The sequence below is a fragment of the Solanum tuberosum genome, unplaced genomic scaffold (assembly GCF_000226075.1).
Source record: "Solanum tuberosum cultivar DM 1-3 516 R44 unplaced genomic scaffold, SolTub_3.0 scf00152, whole genome shotgun sequence".
Taxonomy (NCBI): domain Eukaryota; kingdom Viridiplantae; phylum Streptophyta; class Magnoliopsida; order Solanales; family Solanaceae; genus Solanum; species Solanum tuberosum.
Window position 1 is genome coordinate 150,367 of NW_006239078.1, and position 18,487 is coordinate 168,853.

General features: G+C 31.8%; 4 protein-coding genes and 1 pseudogene across 4 annotated transcripts; 3 read left to right on the forward strand and 2 right to left on the reverse strand.

Moving 5' to 3' along the window:
• Window positions 1–120: 120 nt before the first annotated feature.
• LOC102582656 (UDP-glycosyltransferase 91A1-like) lies at window positions 121–1,921 on the forward strand. The gene is made up of 2 exons (XM_006353212.1): window positions 121–144; window positions 902–1,921. The coding sequence occupies exons 1-2, from the start codon at window positions 121–123 to the stop codon at window positions 1,742–1,744; spliced, it is 867 nt and encodes a 288-aa protein (XP_006353274.1). The 3' UTR covers window positions 1,745–1,921.
• A 2,424-nt stretch (window positions 1,922–4,345) lies between these two features.
• On the reverse strand, window positions 4,346–5,773 carry LOC107061623 (putative UDP-rhamnose:rhamnosyltransferase 1). Its single transcript, XM_015311214.1, has one exon. It carries the CDS (start codon window positions 5,771–5,773, stop codon window positions 4,346–4,348), a length of 1,428 nt encoding a protein of 475 aa, XP_015166700.1.
• A 1,118-nt stretch (window positions 5,774–6,891) lies between these two features.
• LOC102600502 (putative UDP-rhamnose:rhamnosyltransferase 1) lies at window positions 6,892–8,474 on the reverse strand (annotated as a pseudogene).
• A 3,887-nt stretch (window positions 8,475–12,361) lies between these two features.
• LOC107061624 (putative UDP-rhamnose:rhamnosyltransferase 1) lies at window positions 12,362–13,513 on the forward strand. Its single transcript, XM_015311215.1, has one exon. It carries the CDS (start codon window positions 12,362–12,364, stop codon window positions 13,511–13,513), a length of 1,152 nt encoding a protein of 383 aa, XP_015166701.1.
• A 1,989-nt stretch (window positions 13,514–15,502) lies between these two features.
• LOC102600828 (putative UDP-rhamnose:rhamnosyltransferase 1) lies at window positions 15,503–16,957 on the forward strand. Its single transcript, XM_006353097.2, has one exon. The coding sequence runs from the start codon at window positions 15,503–15,505 to the stop codon at window positions 16,955–16,957; it is 1,455 nt and encodes a 484-aa protein (XP_006353159.1).
• Window positions 16,958–18,487: the final 1,530 nt, after the last annotated feature.

The following is an 18,487-nucleotide window of genomic DNA, read 5'->3' on the forward strand; positions in this document are numbered from 1 at the left end:
AAGTCTTACTTTCTTTCAAATCTGAATCTTCATAGTTGATTTTCATTTATCTTCATATTTGGAAGAAATAATATTCCTTTTTTTTTATAAAAGAGAAAGAAAAACAATGTTGGAGCTAAAATGAAGAAAGTTTTGCAAACTAAAGTATGAAGAAGATGATAGGTAGGGAGTGGGTCCTTTTCTTTTTTGAAAAAGTGTAAATGAAAGAAGAAAATGTTTTAAGTTAATTATAATGTCAAGTGTCAATAAAAGAAGAAAAAATGTAAAAACAATTCCAAAAAGACACTATTTTGAATCTTTTCACGTTCTTCAGAGAAGTGCAAAACACATTTTTTGTCATATCAGTATTTTGTGTTAAATAGGTATATGTTTTGAACAATTTAGGTGTTTAATAGGTACAAGTCTTAGTTGAGGTGTTTAAGTGAATTATGCGAACAACTTTAAGGGACGGTCGATGACTTAAGCCATAATATTATTATTTTTGCATTTAGTTAGTGGTGGAATATACGAATATATAATTTTCAATTTTTTTGAGTAAATTTGATTTGACATTCAAATTATAATGTGCTTTAATTGAATATCTAAATATATTATGAAGTATTAGTATTAGATATTTTGTACTCAAACATATTAGTCGAAGAAGATAACATGTGCTCTAGCATATTAAAGTATACCAATAGTATAAAAATATTTATAATATTATTAGTGTATATGAGTTTACTTCACTAAATTTTCATCGTATGCATGTGTTTATTTGAAATCAAGCTCGTTGGTTGTTGCCTCGTGTATATTCAATGTTCGTGTATTGTTCATTCTAGGCTTAGGTCTACACATATTTATATTTTGAGCTACGCCATATTGTGCACACATCATATAAATTTTGATGTGATATTTATTTAAGATATCATGTACACTCCCTAAGGGAGAGGAAGAGAACGTTTCTGATGCTTTTCGTATGCATAAAACTTTTGAACTCACTGATTTTTTGCTTGTAAGGAGTTGTTTGGAATATGAACCGGAATGGTTGAAAGTTGTCGGAGATATTCACCGGAAACCGGTTTTTCCGGTGGGCCAACTTCCGACGACAATGTATGAAGAGGATAACACGAAGATTGATGCATGGAGAGAGATAAAATTGTGGCTTGATGAGCAAGAAAAGGGGAAAGTGATTTACGTTGCATTTGGTAGTGAGGTAAACCCGAGTCAAAACGAACTCACCGAGTTGGCGCTCGGGTTAGAGCTTTCTGGGTTACCATTTTTCTGGGCTTTAAGAACTAAAAGAGGGGAATATGATGATGAATTGATTCAACTACCAGAGGGGTTCGAAGATCGAACAAAGGGAAGGGGAATTGTGTGCACGAGTTGGGCGCCACAACTTAAGATACTGAGTCATGACTCTGTCGGTGTATTTTTGACTCATTCAGGATGGAGTTCAGTAGTTGAAGCAATACAATTTGAGAAGCCATTGGTTCTTTTAACATTTTTGGCCGATCAAGGGCTAAATGCTAGGTTGTTGGAAAAGAAGAAGATGGCGTATTCAATACCAAGAGACGATCGTGACGGGTCGTTCAATCGTGACTCGGTGGCTAAGTCACTGAGTTTGGTACTTGTTGAAAAAGAGGGTGAGATTTATCGAAAAAAGATTAAAGAGGCGAAAAATCTTTTTTGTGATGAGACACGACAAAATAATTATGTGGAAAATTTATTAAGTTATCTTCAAAATTATAAAAAGGCTAAAATATGAAATGGGAAGAAAAACTTGAGCTTAAATGCATTTTTAAATAAATGTAATGTTAGATTTTATGGGTAGTAATTATCTGCACCAATAAGGACTTTTAATTTTTCTTTGAAGGGTGGTTTAGTATATGTACCATGTATGCAATATTTGTAATGTAAGAATTTCATGTGTGATGAATAATAATTTGATGAATAATATTGTTTTTTTTTGCATTTAGTTAGTGGTGGAATATACGAATATATAGTTTTCAAAATTTGTGAGTAAATTTGATTGGACATTCAAATTATAATGTGCTTAATTGAATATCTGAATATATTATGAAGTATTAGTATTGAAGATAACATGTGCTCTAGCATATTAAAGTATAACAATAGTACAAAAATACTTATAATATTATTAGTGTATATGAGTTTACTTCACTAAATTTCCATCGTAGGCATGTGTTTACTTGAAATCAAGCTTGTTGGTTGTTGCCTAGTGTATATTCGATGTTCGTGTATTTTTATTTTAGGCTTAGGTCTACATATATTTGTATCACGTATATCATATATATTTTGATGTGATATTCATTTAAGATATCATTTACACTTTATCTTTAAAAGCATATCAACTCTCCTTAATCCCACCCTCCTTGATTTTTCCTTTTGCAATACTTTAATTTTCTATTCAATTATTGAGATCTTCATACTATTTGACAACTTTTTTATTTGGTATATGTGAGGTGGGGATGGGTGTGGGGGGTTCTTGTCTCCCAAAATTATTATTTTGTCAGGGGTGGTGGGGGTTGGGATCTCAATAGATGCCATGTGACTAATTTTTACTTTGAAGATTTTATCATTTAAATAAGTTACATTTATGCATATTGATAGGATATGTAAAAAAAAAAATCGGTGTGTTTTTGACACTTAAATTTAATTATTAATGTAATATATTTCTTAGTTATCAATTTATCACTTAAATTTTTCAGATAATCACTGAACTAATAGTTTTTTTCTTAGAAAGTCACTTTTCTTCTTGATTTCAATTTTTTTTCCCCAAAACAAAAGACTTTCTAAGATAGATTTTTATTCACTCTAATCTCTATACATTTGAGACCCTACGAGGGAGAATTAGCGGCATGTCCTAATAGCACCTAATTAGCGGCACTTTATTGCTAACTAATCTATAGGGTTGATTTATATAAATATCCTTTTTTAGGTCATTATTTGTAATCCGTCCACTTATAAATGTTGTGTATGTATAGATCTTGAAAAATAATTCTTCCAAATAACGTTAAATTCAGATCTACTGTTTTGTTAATATATTGTTCAACTTTATAAATAATTTTTTACATCATCTTCTAACATTTACAATAATCTATAAATTTTTAGACTATTGTCTAACCTTTTTTTGGACGGAACCTTTAGATTATATTTAAAAGGCTCATACATTGCAATAGAAATAACAACAAAGCTATTCACGAAATAATTATCCTATAAAATTTCATAATTTATTGTCTGTTTGGTCAAGTCATTTCGGAATTTAGAGAACTTTTATTTTTCATAAAGAACACTATTTCAAATTTGATATATTTGGTCAAAAAAAATAATTAAAAGAAGAACACTTCTGAGCAATAACAAAAGCCTCTTTTTTTTTTTAATTGTTACAGGAAAGAAGCTAGAAGCTACCAAAGTAACTAACTCATCATCAATATTTACATCAAATCATATTAATATATTATAATTAATGATAAATTGAAATAAAAATACCTAATTAATATTAATTAAGTAATAAAAAATATCATATAGTACGTAATTGATTTAATATAAATATAGTACGAACTTTCTCATAAAAGATAGCAAATGGCAGCTTTGTCGATATGCATATTGATATATTCTTGAAATACTCAAGTTTTCAGGATAATGTTTTAGTGAAAAAAATTGATTCGTTAAAGCAATTTAAAGTATGGTCCACACTCCACATGAATATATTCCTTCTTATTGGTATGAATTAATTTTCTTTTCATTAATTTAATAAATTGATAACTATACGTAATTGCAGAGGAAGAATTTTCACTAAAAAAATTAAAATTATAAAAAGTATAAATTTAAAAGACGATAAGTGGAATCAACGAAAGTAAATTCGCATTCCTCTAAGCTTGTGGGAGGTAATGAAGTAAATAATTAGGTAAGTTGTATTATAATTGTTATGTAATTATAATAATTAGAAAAAAGAATTATTGTAGTCCTATTGGGATTAAAAAAAAAGAGGCTATAAAATAAAGTGATACACGTATTGTGAATATTGAATAACAAGAAGAGAAAAACTCTCCCATTTGCATCTCTTATTCTTCGCTTTCGTTTTCACATCTTTATTTATACAAATGAATAAAAGAAGTGAAAATAAGATATAACGATAGATGAAAGTACTCCATCAACAAGAAACGAATTAATTAAGTAATTTAAGTCTATGATTTTGGACCACAATCATTTTTACTTATTGACTTTTAACCCCTACTAACGAAGGCAATGTAGAATAGTACAAATTCATAAAGAAATTATTGAAATTTTCACTAAATAGAGTACCTTATTTTGTCGTACATTAAGATTTAAAAATAGATAATATTCGTTAATTCTTGACTTTCCTATAATTTTCCAAGAAATTAATCAAAATTTCAATATACTTATCATGAAGCTCTTTGTTATTAAATATGGAACTCATTTCTTTTGCTTTCTCTCGAATTATCTTTCCATCATTTCCCACCATTACTAACTTCACTGAGTTGGCCACCGAGTCGCTCGTGTAGGACCCGTCCTCTTCGTTTCGTGGTACGTCTATACCAACCCCTTTGTCTTCTAGAATTCTAGCATTCAGTCCTTGATCAACCAGAAATGGTAACATAATCAATGGATGACCAAACATAAGCCCTTCTATAATCGAGCTCCATCCACAATGAGTCAAGAACCCGCCAATTGATTCATGACTCAGTATCTTCAACTGAGGTACCCAACTCTTCCATACTATGCCTCGATCTTTGGTTCTTTCCTCAAAACCATCCGGTAGCTCAATAGGGTCCTTATTTCTTGAACCTGATGGATTCCTTAAGACCCAAAAGAACGGTGATCCAGATAATTCCAACCCACGAACTAGCTCATTGATTTCACTCTGACCAACTGTCACTTCACTTCCTAGAGCTACATAAACCACCGAACCTTTTGGTTTCTCATCTAACCATTCTTTAATCGATATCCAAGATTCATTTTTTTCATCGCTACTACTTTCCACTATAGGGGGCATTAGCCCCGTAGGAAGCACGGGTATATGATGCAGATCCTCTAGTAACTTCAACCACTGACCTTCAAATTCAGGACAATGACGAATAATAATAGCATCTAACCCTTTAATTGTGACACCAATACGATACATGTCTGAAACTCCAGAAACATTCTTTTGACTACACCCCACCATCCATCGTGCCTCATGGAGGCGATACGCCGCCTTTGTCTCAAATGGGATCCATTTTGGTGGAACCAAAAAATCCTCCAACTTAGGTGGTGAAGTACAATTGTTGGTGTTGATCATGTTCTCAATTGAACCTAAGAAGCAATTGAACCAAGCATTGATTATACCATAGTAAATTCTTGAAATACCTAATTTGGTTGAAATTGGAGCCAACCAATATTGTGCAAAATCTTGAATAATCCAATCAGGACAATTTTTCTCTAAGAAATTAGTCACATCTTTTTCCATACCATCCATTGCTTTCTTGAGATAAATAATTTCTTCACTTGTTATATCCATAGTAGCCTCAGCATCTTTTGGTAAGCCGTCAATTTTAGGAATTGGAATTTTTACAAAAGTTATGGAAGTAGAAAATTCAGAGGGAATTTTTGGGAGACGGTCAATGTTTCTTGGAGTTGAAATAAACGAAATTTTGTGACCCTTTCGAGCTATGAATTTGGAAAGTTCAAGAAATGGGATGATATGACCAAAAGCTAGCCATGGAAACATAACTATGTGAAGCTTTTTAGTATTATTTTCATCTCCATTAGCCATGGATTTGAGAAATTGTATACAATTTTCTTTTGTTTGTGCTTCTCTATGTTGTTGTTTTCCAGTACTATAAATAATAGCATTATCTTGTTGGTGGAGAATATATTCCTGACAAGACCATACACAAGTGATGGTCGTTTTTAATTAAAATGTATTGATAGTAACAAAATTATGTCACATTCACATTTCAATTCTTGATTTACTTAATTTTGTTTAGGTAACAAATTAATGTTATATTATTCGTATTTTAAATATTCAGTCCTGAACGTGCGAGGTTTGTTAGAGTTCAAATCCATAGCCAATGGAGATGAAAGTAATACTAAAAAGGTTGACATAGTTATGTTTCCATGACTAGCTTTTGGTCATTTCATCCCATTTCTTGAACTTTCAAAATTCATAGCTCGAAAAGGTTATAAAATTTCTTTTATTGCAACTCTCTATATATATGATATTGATAGTCTCCCAAAAAGTCCCTTTCAATTTTCCAATTCCACTTATGTAAAAATCCCACTTTCCAAAATTGATAGATTACCAAAAAGATACAAAGGCCACTGGAGGACATATAAGAGTGACTCATAGCCAACTCAATACAGCTAAAAATAGTGGAAAATGATGGAAAGAAATGTGTTCCATATTTGGGGACAATAATCTTCATGATAAGTACGTAGAAAAATAGGAAGAAAGTCAATTTTGTCATTTAGAGTTGATATATCATCGTTATGAAAGTACTCACATATGTCTCTATCGTTACAAAATTGGCTCACATATACTCCTTATTGTTGCAAAAGTGGCTCACATACCCCTATCGTTACAAAATTGGCTCACATATATTTGGTGTTTTTTATACCGAATATATTCTATGAAAATCTAAACACATTGAGACAGTGAACTTTGAATAGAAATAATTAAAAGGAGGTGATATTGTGAATATTGAATAACAATAATAAGAAAAATTCTCCGACATCTCTTGTTCTTCGTATCCATATCTTTAATTTTACATATTCAAAAAGCAGAAATGAAAATAAGATATAACAATAAATAAAATCATTCAATCGAAAAGAGGCAAATTAAGTATTTTAAGTTTATGGTTATAAACCACAATTATTTTTTGTAAGGTTTCAACACATTGAAAAAAGAAAGGAAGGAAAGATTTCACTAAATGGTGTACTTTATTTAATTATTATTAATTCTTCCCTTTCCTATGATTTTCCAAGAACTTAATTAGATTTTCTATATACTTATCATGAAGCTCTTTGTTATCAAATATGGAACTCATTTCTTTTGCTTTCTCTCGAATTATCTTTCCATCATTTCCCACCATTACTAACTTCACTGAGTTGGCCACTGAGTCGCTCGTGTAGGACCCGTCCTCTTCGTTTCGTGGTACGTCTATACCAACCCCTTTGTCTTCTAGAATTCTAGCATTCAGTCCTTGATCAACCAGAAATGGTAACATAATCAATGGATGACCAAACATAAGCCCTTCTATAATCGAGCTCCATCCACAATGAGTCAAGAATCCGCCAATTGATTCATGACTCAGTATCTTCAACTGAGGTACCCAACTCTTCCATACTATACCTCAATCTTTGGTTCTTTCCTCAAAACCATTCGGTAGCTCAATGGGGTCAGTATTTCCCGACCTGGTGGGCTTCCTCAAGACCCAAAAGAACGGTGATCCAGATAACTCCAACCCATGAGCTAGCTCATTGATTTCACTTTGACCAACCGTTACTTCACTTCCTAGTGCTACATAAACAACCGAACCTTTTGGTTTCTCATCTAACCATTCTTTGATCGATATCCAAGATTCATTTTTTTCATCGCTACTACTTTTCACTACAGGTGGCATCAGCCCCGTAGGAAGCACGGGCATATGATGCAAATCCTCTAGTAACTTCAACCACTGACCTTCGAACTCATGACAATGACGAACAATAATTGCATCCAACCCTCTAATCGTGACACCACTACGATATATGTCAGAAACGCCAGAAACATTCTTTTGGCTAGACTCAACCATCCACCGCGCCTCGTGGAGGCGATAGGCCACCTTTGTCTCAAATGGGATCCATTTTGGTGGAACCAAAAAATCCTCCAACTTTGGTGATGAAGTACAATTGTTAGTGTTGATCATGTTCTCAAAGGAACCAAGGAAGGAAATGAACCAAGCATTGATTATACCATAGAAAATTCTTGATATCCCTAATTTGGCTGAAATTGGAGCCAACCAATATTGTGCAAAATCTTGAATAATCCAATCAGGACTATTTTTCTCCAAGAAATTTGTCACCTCTTTTTCCATACCATCCATTGCTTTCTTGAGATAAATAATTTCTTCACTTGTTATATCCATAGTGGCCTCTGCATCTTTTGGTAATCCATCAACATTGGGGAGTGGAATTTTTACAAAAGTTATGGAATTAGAAAATTCATAGGGAATTTTTGGGAGACGATCAATGTTTCTTGGAGTCGAAATAAATGAAATTTTATGACCCTTTCGAGCTATGAATTTGGAAAGTTCAAGAAATGGGATGATATGACCAAAAGCTAGCCATGGAAACATAACTATGTGAAGTTTTTTAGTGTTGTTTACATCTCCATTGGCCATGATTTGAGAAATTGCATGTGCTTACACAATTTTCTTTTGTTTGTGCTTCTCTCTATTGTTTATTACTATCTTTTATTGGCACCTTATACCACTGAACCACTACTTAAAAAATATTGAGGTTATATTCATGACATGACCATACAAAAGTGGGTGATGTTATTAATTACACCCTGGGGTTTGAATTATTGAGTTCTTAAATAGTGCAAAATAAATTAATTATTCAAAATTTAGAAATTTATATAACAAATTCATTAAACTTTATTTTGTATCTACAAAATCACTCAATTTAGACCTTCATATATCGATAAAATCACTCGATGGATATACAAGTAATACAAAAAAGAAAATACATAAAAAAACCTTTAAACTTGGCAACATAACTTACTTTAGCACTTAAACTACACAGACGTTTAAATATCACCCTTACCATCTTTGAAGTGCTTTTTTGTCAACCCTAATACTACAATACCAGTCTCACAGTGGCAAGTGTGTTACACACGCGCCATTTCATTGCCACATCAGCGCCACGTCAGTGCCACATTGAAAATTATTTAAATTTTGAGTTTTTTAATTCGATCTTTTTTGTTTCTTTTTATTTATACAATTTTAGAAAGGTAAAAATAGAAAAAAAAAGAAGAGAATTAATCCAAGATTATAAAAATAAAATCAAACTCTAATAGATTCAAGACTAGAAAACACAATTTTTAAAACACATTATCAAAATAAATAATACAAATTAAATAACTAATTTAAGATGAAGAAATTATAATTTTTTTAATTAAAAAAAAGCTTCAAGTTCAATCATAATCAACAAACCCTTCCATAAGTAAGATCTTGAAGCAACAATAAATTGTTGGTTTTTTCATTTTTTCTTATTCATCACTTCTAAGAATAAGCAAGAATAATTTGAAATGAAGGAATAGGTGGGGGTGTTTCGAAGAAGAAGAAGAAGGAAGGTGATGGGGAGGGAAGCTCGAAGAAAGAAGAAGAAGAAGAAAGGGGTGAGGCAAGTGGGTGGCGGCGGGGTTCGAAAGAGGAGTGCGGGTGGGGGTTCGAAGAACGAAAGGGTGGGTTCTTGGTGGATAAAGGTGGTGGGGTGGTGGGGTGTGAGGAAGATGAAACCTTATTGATCAGAAAGAAAACAAGGGGCCTATTTATTTTTATTTTTTTATGTTTTACTTTTTCACTCGCTTTTTATTTTTTTATTTGCCACATCAATTTTTTGAGTGGATTTTAATTCACTTGAAATGAGATTAGGAAGGTAAATAATTATTTGTAAAGTTAAAGTACTAAAGTAAATTTAGCGGACAAGTTCAGGAGAAGTTTTATGTATTTTCTCTACAAAAAATCTTCACATGGTTAGCCATTAGAGAACCAAGGAGGGTCCTATAGACAATTTAATAATGTAAAGTTAAAAATGGTGGAAAATGATTGAAAGATAATTCGTTAGGACGCCAATGACATGTGTTTCATATTTGGAAATTCAAAAATCTTTCAGATAATCAGTGGCGGAATTAAAATTTTATTTTTACAAAATATGAATTATAGCAATGATTTTAAATGTTAATAAATTTAATAAGACAAATATATTATTTTAGTAAAAGTTACTAAGTTTGTCTGAACTAGTATTCAAACTTTTAACTCGATCAACCCATAATGTTCTTGGAAGATCATACGAAAAGGTCAAAGTAATGGAAATAGATCTTGGATTTTAAGGACCTGTTCGGTCAAGAATTTTTCTGTTTTTTAAAAATAAAATAAAAAGTAGTATCTGATCATGAAAATTCCAAACACAATTTGAAGTTATGTTTGAAATTTATAAAGCACACCCAATTTTTTTTTAAAAATAAAGTGAAAAAAATATTTATTAGTAGTATGTAATGGCTTATATATGAAATTTAATTTATGATATTATGTGATTATCTGTTTGAGATAATACTCTTTTAAATTAAATTTGATGTAAAACATTATGCGACTAGCTGACTATCTATTTGAGATGTTACTCTTAAATTTTAATGTAAAACAAAATAAAGTAATCAATTTGGTGAAAATTTTAAGTGCTAACAGAAACATTAAATCAAAATCTAGGGACCATAGTTGTGATTTATTCACTTTTTGAAAGTTGTGGCCATAAATTGGACTGAACCATATATTCATGGGGCTTAAATGCATCAGCAGAAGGGCTTAAATGACTTGTCCCTATTTTGTATTGTTATTATTTAATTTTTACTTCATGGAGAAAAAAAATCGTAGAGATAGATTTATATTTTCATATTATAATATCTCAAAAGTTTTGGCCACGATTTGTGTCTTTAAAAAAAAAATTCATCCCCCAGTAGACGTTAGTTCCATTTCTAGGAGAAATCAAAGAAACAATCAGCGTATTTAAAGAGCAAATCGTGTAATTAAATCTCGACAGAAGTATTATTGATTAAAAATATTTTAACTCCAAAACTATGCTTAATTTGTGTGTATAAGCATATTGTGCAAAAATATTTCTACTTATTTTCTTCATAATATGTTTCTATGAAAATATCGGAAGTGAACGATGGAATATTAACAAAATAAGTTGGAACGAACTTTCTTTCTATTAAATCAGAATTAGGGATTTCGAGTTTAAGATTTAAAATTGAATCATTACTTATTTTTTAAGCAGGATGAGTTTTTAGTCTAGAATAGGTACATATATTCTACAAAAATTTAAATTCATCGTTGACTTTAAATAGGAATAATTGGAATAACGTAAAACGTGTTATTAATTAAGTGTCCCATACAAATCACATAGATATTTTTCTATTATTAATTAAATGAACTATTTAATCATAATTATCATCCAATGACTATTATGAGCTAACTATATGATACCACCACCAATAAAAAAAAATTCTAACATGTCATAAGAGTAATAATATATTTTGTTTACACAATTTTATTATATGATCTCAACACTCTTTATAATATAGTTGTTCATCATAGCAAAACATTAACAAAAAAAGCATATGTTTGGTATTCATCAGTTAATCAGTTGATGGATTCTTGATTCATTGTGGATCGATGGACCTCAATTATAGAAGAGCTTATGTTTAGTATTCACCCATAGATTATATTACCTATTTACAAAGAAAATGGTGTAGAAGTACCAGGAAACAAAAAGGACGAGACTTATAGGATGGCTCATAAATGTCTTTGTTATATTTTTGAGTCATATTCACCTTCATAAAATTATGTTTTGTTCAAATGTATCCCTTTTCTAACGGAGACAAGGATACAGAGCATGTATAAGTGATAAATTTAACCATTTTTTCAAAGTACAAAAATAAATTTGATCATTTTTTATGAGATCAATTGCACTTTGATATAACAATATTGAAATACTTTTTAGTAGGTATATTTTACGAAAATATAAATCCATTGAGATAGTTGACTTTGAGCAGGAATAATTATAATTAGAATAATGTAACGTGTTACCACGTGTCTCAGACAAATGACACACAAATTCTTCTATGATTGATTATTTATTATTTTGCAACCGCCACCATTATCTATTTATTTATTTATTCAACATGCATGTCATAAGGGTAATAATATATTTTTGTTTGCACAATTTTATAATGAAACACTTTATAATATATATAGTTGTTCATCATAGCAAAACATTAACAAAAAAAGCAAATTGTTATGGAAACTCAACTTGTCAAATCCATAGCCAATGGAGATGAAAGTAATACTAAAAAGCTTCACATAGTTATGTTTCCATGGCTAGCTTTTGGTCATATTATTCCATTTCTTGAACTTTCCAAATTCATAGCTCGAAAGGGTCATAAAATTTCTTTATTTCGACTCCAAGAAATATTGATCGTCTCCCAAAAATTCCTTCTGAATTTTCTAATTCCATAACTTTTGTAAAAATTCCACTTCCTAAAATTGATGGCTTACCAAAAGATGTTGAGGCCACTATTGATATTATAACAAGTGAAGAAATGACTTATCTCAAGAAAGCAATGGATGGTATGGAAAAAGATGTGACTAATTTCTTAGAGAATAATTGTCCTGATTGGATTATTCAAGATTTTGCACAATATTGGTTGGCTCCAATTTCAACAAGATTAGGTATATCAAGAATTTTCTATAGTATTATCAATGCTTGGTTCCTTTCCTTCCTTGGTTCCTTTGAGAACATGATCAACACCAACAATTGTACTTCACCACCAAAGTTAGAGGATTTTTTGGTACCACCAAGGTGGGTACCATTTGAAACAAAGGCCGCCTATCGCCTCCACGAGGCGCGATGGATGGTGAAGTCTAGTCAAAAGAATGTTTCTGGCGTTTCAGACATGTATCGTAATGGTGTCACGATTGAAGGTGCAAATGCTATTATTATTCGTCACTGTAATGAGTTTGAAGGTCAATGGTTGAAGTTACTAGAGGATTTGCATCATATGCCCGTGCTTCCTACGGGGCTAATGCCACCTATAGTGGAAAGTAGTAGTGATGAAAAAAATGAATCTTGGATATCGATTAAAGAATGGTTAGATGAGAAACCAAAAGGTTCGGTTGTTTATGTAGCGCTAGGAAGTGAAGTGACGGTTGGTCAGAGTGAAATTAATGAGCTAGCTCGTGGGTTGGAGTTATCAGGATCACCGTTCTTTTGGGTCTTAAGGAAGTCATCGGGGTTGGGAAATATCGACCCAATTGTGCTACCCGGTGGTTTTGAGGATAGAACTAAAGGTCAAGGCATAGTATGGAAGAGTTGGGCGCCTCAACTGAAGATACTGAGTCATGAATCAGTTGGTGGATTCTTGACTCATTGTGGATGGAGCTCGACTATAGAAGGGCTTATGTTTGGTCATCCGTTGATTATGTTGCCTTTTTTGGTTGATCAAGGACTAAACGCTAGAATCCTAGAGGACAATGGGGTTGGTGTGGAAGTACCACGAAACGAAGAGAACGGGTCCTACACGAGCAACTCGGTGGCCAACTCGGTGAAGTTAGTAATGATGGGAAATGATGGAAAGCTAATTCGAGAGAAAGCAAAAGAAATGAGAGCCATATTTGGTAACAAAGAGCTGCAAGATAAGTATATAGAAAATCTTATTAATTTCTTGGAAAATCATAGGAAAGTAAAGAATTAATGGATGTGGATCTACTTATATCTTAATGTGTGAAAAAATTCCCACCCTTTCCTTTTCTTTTCTTTTTTTCATTTATTGTTAGTTTGGGTGCTAATTGTGAGCATATCTTAATGTGTGAGCACTTCCACTTTGTGAAGTGGTTTTTTTTCAACCCTAGTACTACAATACCAGTCTCGCAGCGGCAAGTGAGTTACACACGCGCCATTTCATTGTCACATCAACGCCACATTAAAAATTATTTAAATTTTGAGTTTTTTAATTCGATCTTTTTTGTTTCTTTTTATTTATACAATTTTAGAAAGGTGAAAATAGAAATTATACAAATTAAATAACTAATTTAAGATGAAGAAATTATAATTTTTTTAATTAAAAAAAGCTTCAAGTTCAGCATAATCAACAAAGCCTTCCATAAGTAAGCTCTTGAAGCAACAATAAGTTGTTGGTTTTTTCATTTTTTTCTTATTCATCACTTCTAAGAATAAGCAAGAATAATTTGAAATGAAGGAATAGGTGGGGGTGTTTCGAAGAAGAAGAAAGAAGGTGGCGGGGAGGGAAGCTCGAAGAAGAAGAAGAAGAAAGGTGAGAGGCAAGTGGGTGGCGGCGGGGTTCGAAATAGGAGAATGAGGAGTGTGGGTGGGGGGGTTCGAAGAACGAAAGGGTGGGGTTGTTGGTGGATAAAGGTGGTGGGGTGGTGGGGTGTGAGGAAGATGAAACCTTATTGGTTGGAAAGAAAAAAAGGGACCTATTTTTTTTTTTTATTATTTTTTTTTTACTTTTGCACTCGCTTTTTATTTTTTTATTTGCCACATCAGCTTTTTGAGTGGATTTTAATTCACTTGAAATGAGATTAGGAAGGTAAATAATTATTTGCAAAGTTAAAGTACTAAAGTAAGTTTAGCGGACAAGTTCAGATGGAGTTTTATTTATTTTCTCTACAAAAAAATCTTCACATGGTTAGCCATTAGAGAACCAAGGAGGGTCCTATAGACAATTTATTAATGTAAAGTTAAAAATGGTGGAAAACGATTGAAAGATAATTCGTTAGGACGCCAATGACATGTGTTTCATATTTGGAAATTCAAAAATCCTCCAGATAATCAGTGGCGAAATTAAAATTTTATTTTTAAAAAATATAAACTATAGCAATGATTTTAAATATTAATAAATTTAATAAAATAAATATATTATTTTAGTAAAAGTTACTAAGTTTGTCTGAATTAGTATTCGAATTTTTAACTCGATCAACCCATAATGTTCTTGGAAGATCATACGAAAAGGTCAAAGTAATGGAAATAGATCTTGGATTTTAAGGACCTGTTCGGCCATGAATTTTCCTGTTTTTTAAAAATAAAATAAAAAATAGTATCTGATCATGAAATTCCAAACACAATTTGAAGTTATGTTTGAAATTTATAAAGCACACCCAATTTTTTTTAAAAAATAAAGTGAAAATTATTTATTAGTAGTATGTAATGGCTTAAATATGAAATTTAATTTATGATATTATGTGATTATCTGTTTGAGATAATACTCTTTTAAATTAAATTTGATGTAAAACATTATGCGACTAGCTGACTATCTATTTGAGATGTTACTCTTAAATTTTAATGTAAAACAAAATAAAGTAATCAATTTGGTGAAAATTTTAAGTGCTAACAGAAACTTTAAATCAAAATCTAGGGACCATAGTTGTGATTTATTCACTTTTTGAAAAGTTGTGGCCATAAATTGGACTGAACCATATATTCATGGGGGCTTTAAATGCATCAGCAGAAGGGTCATCTGACACTTTTGTCCCTATTTTGTATTGTTAATTTTTACTTCATGGAGAAAAAAAAATCGTAGAGATAGATTTATATTTTCATATCATGATATCTCAAAAGTTCTGGCCACGTTTTGTGTCTTTAAAAAAACTCATCCCCCAGTAGACGTTAGTTCCATTCCTAGGAGAAATCAAAGAAACAATCAGCATATTTAAAGTGAATTGTTATGGAAAGTCAACTTGTCAAATCCATAGACAATGGAGATGAAAGTAATACTAAAAAGCTTCACATAGTTATGTTTCCATGGCTAGCTTTTGGTCATATTATTCCATTTCTTGAACTTTCCAAATTCATAGCTCGAAAGGGTCATAAAATTTCTTTTATTTCGACTCCAAGAAATATTGATCGTCTCCCAAAAATTCCTTCTGAATTTTCTAATTCCATAACTTTTGTAAAAATCCCACTTCCAAAAATTGATGGCTTACCAAAAGATGCTGAGGCCACTATTGATATTATAACAAGTGAAGAAATGACTTATCTCAAGAAAGCAATGGATGGTATGGAAAAAGATGTGACTAATTTCTTAGAGAAAAATTGTCCTGATTGGATTATTCAAGATTTTGCACAATATTGGTTGGCTCCAATTTCAGCCAAATTAGGGATATCAAGAATTTTCTATAGTATCTTCAATGCTTGGTTCATTTCCTTCCATGGTTCCTTTGAGAAAATGATCAACACTAACAATTGTACTTCACCACCAAAGTTGGAAGATTTTTTGGTTCCACCAAAATGGATCCCATTTGAGACAAAGGCGGCGTATCGCCTCCACGAGGCGCGGTGGATGGTGGGGTCTAGCCAAAAGAATGTTTCTGGAGTTTCAGACGTGTATCGTTGTGGTGTCACGATTAGAGGGTCGGATGCAATTATTGTTCGTCATTGTCATGAGTTCGAAGGTCAGTGGTTGAAGTTGCTGGAGGATCTACATCATATTCCCGTGCTTCCTACGGGGCTAATGCCACCGTTAGTGGAAAGTAGTAGCGATGAAAAAAATGAATCATGGATATCAATTAAAGAATGGTTAGATGAGAAACCGAAAGGCTCAATTGTTTATGTAGCACTAGGAAGTGAAGTGACGGTTGGTCCAAGTGAAATTAATGAGTTAGCTCATGGGCTGGAGTTATCAGGATCACCGTTCTTTTGGGTCTTGAGGAAGCCATCAGGGGTGGAAAATATCGACCCAATTGTGCTACTCGATGGTTTTGAGGAAAGAACTAAAGGTCAAGGCATAGTATGGAAGAGTTGGGCGCCTCAGATGAAGATACTGAGTCATAAATCAGTTGGCGGATTCTTGACTCACTGTGGATGGAGCTCCACTATAGAAGGGCTTATGTTTGGTCATCCGTTGATTATGTTACCTTTTTTGGTTGATCAAGGACTTAACGCTAGAATCCTAGAGGACAAAGGGGTCGGTGTGGAAGTACCACGAAACGAAGAGAACGGGTCCTACACGAGCAACTCGGTGGCCAACTCGGTGAAGTTAGTAATGGTGGGAAATGATGGAAAGCTAATTCGAGAGAAAGCAAAAGAAATGAGAGCCATATTTGGTAACAAAGAGCTTCATGATAGGTATATAGAAAATCTAATTAAGTTCTTGGAAAATCATATGAAAGTAAAGAATTAATGGATGCGGATCTATTTATATCTTAATGTGTGAAAAAATTCCCACCCTTTCCTTTTCTTTTCTTTTTTCATTTATTGTTAGTTTGGGTGCTAATTGTGATGTTATGTTTAGTTTTTTTTTAAATAAATATGTACTTTCTTTTCATTATCTTGGGTTTATTAAGCAATGTGATTGTGGCATTCAATTTTTTGTTTAATCTTACAAGTGAAAACACCACATTCGAAGTTGGGGCGCGTATAGAGAGATTGTTATTAATTATTCCCTCAATACAAATTAAATGAATTATTAAGGTTTTTTTTATAATTTAAAATAAGTGAATTGTTGAAAGTTCAAGAGAATTATTGAAATTTTTTTTTTTCCATACTTGTTATCCATTTAACAAGATTCTTAACTACAATACATTTTCTAAGAGAATAATTTTGAAAATAATCAGAAGCACCATAGTAGAAAGTAGCATTTCGATTTATTTTCTTAAATACTTTTCTTAAGGAATGTGTCATATTCCTATAATTTATTTAATATGAACTAGAGAGACTCACAGTCATTGATAGTGTAAGAAATTAATATTAAATTACTCATGTTTCAAATGTTTAGTTGTGAACCTTCGGGAGGGTGTTAAAGTAATACTAAAAAGCTTCACAATGTTATGTTTTCAAAGCTCTTTTGATCATATTATCCCATTTCTTGAACTTTCCAAATTCACCGCTTAAAAGGGTCATATAATTTATTTTATTTTCAACTTTAAGAAATATTGATTGTTTCCTAAAAGATTTTCTCAATTTTTAAATTTCATAATTTTTGTAAAAAGTTCACTTCTCTTTATTGATGTTTTGCCAAAAGATGCAAAGGCCATATTGCCAACTCAATAAAATTAATAATGGTGGGAAATGATGGAAAGAGACATGTTCGATCCATATTTGGGAACAAAAATATTTTAACGATAAGTGTTGGGTCCAGTAAGAATAAAAAGAAAATAGAGAAAGATGAATAGAGGAAACATGAAGTATTTTCATATGCTTTGATAAAAAGTCATTACAAGAAAATTGTGAATTACACGGGAATTTTCCTGGAGATTAGTACGAAAATCCGTAGGAAACTTATTTTCCTACAAATATTCGTACTAATCTCCAAGAAAATCCCATGTAATTCACATTTTTCCTGTAGTGAGCATTTCTATTTTATTGGCGGTTGAAAAAAAATTCAATTATTCAAATAAATAAATACTTCTACTTTTTGTTAAAAGGATTGGAAAAAGGAATCCCGAGCGCCATTGTCTTTCTGTTCTGGAAAGTTACAAATTTTCAGAAATAGTACTTCGATAGCTATAAATATATTTGTTCCAGATTATGACATGACCAAGCTACCCAAACATATAATGATCAAACTATTGGGACTATATTTGTGACACACGTACGATTATATGATTTAACTATGATACAACTACCAGTATTATTTTTTCTAACATGTCAAAAGAGTAATAATATATTTTGTTTACACAATTTTATAATGTGATCTCAACACTCTTTGTAA

Coding starts and splice junctions, on each gene's coding strand:
- LOC102582656 (XM_006353212.1), top strand. CDS start 121: ATGAAGAAAGTTTTGCAAACTAAA. Junction 145..901: donor AGAAAGTTTTGCAAACTAAA/GTATGAAGAAGA, acceptor TATTTATTTAAG/ATATCATGTACACTCCCTAA.
- LOC107061623 (XM_015311214.1), bottom strand. CDS start 5,773: ATGGCTAATGGAGATGAAAATAATACTAAAAAGCTTCACATAGTTATG.
- LOC107061624 (XM_015311215.1), top strand. CDS start 12,362: ATGACTTATCTCAAGAAAGCAATGGATGGTATGGAAAAAGATGTGACT.
- LOC102600828 (XM_006353097.2), top strand. CDS start 15,503: ATGGAAAGTCAACTTGTCAAATCCATAGACAATGGAGATGAAAGTAAT.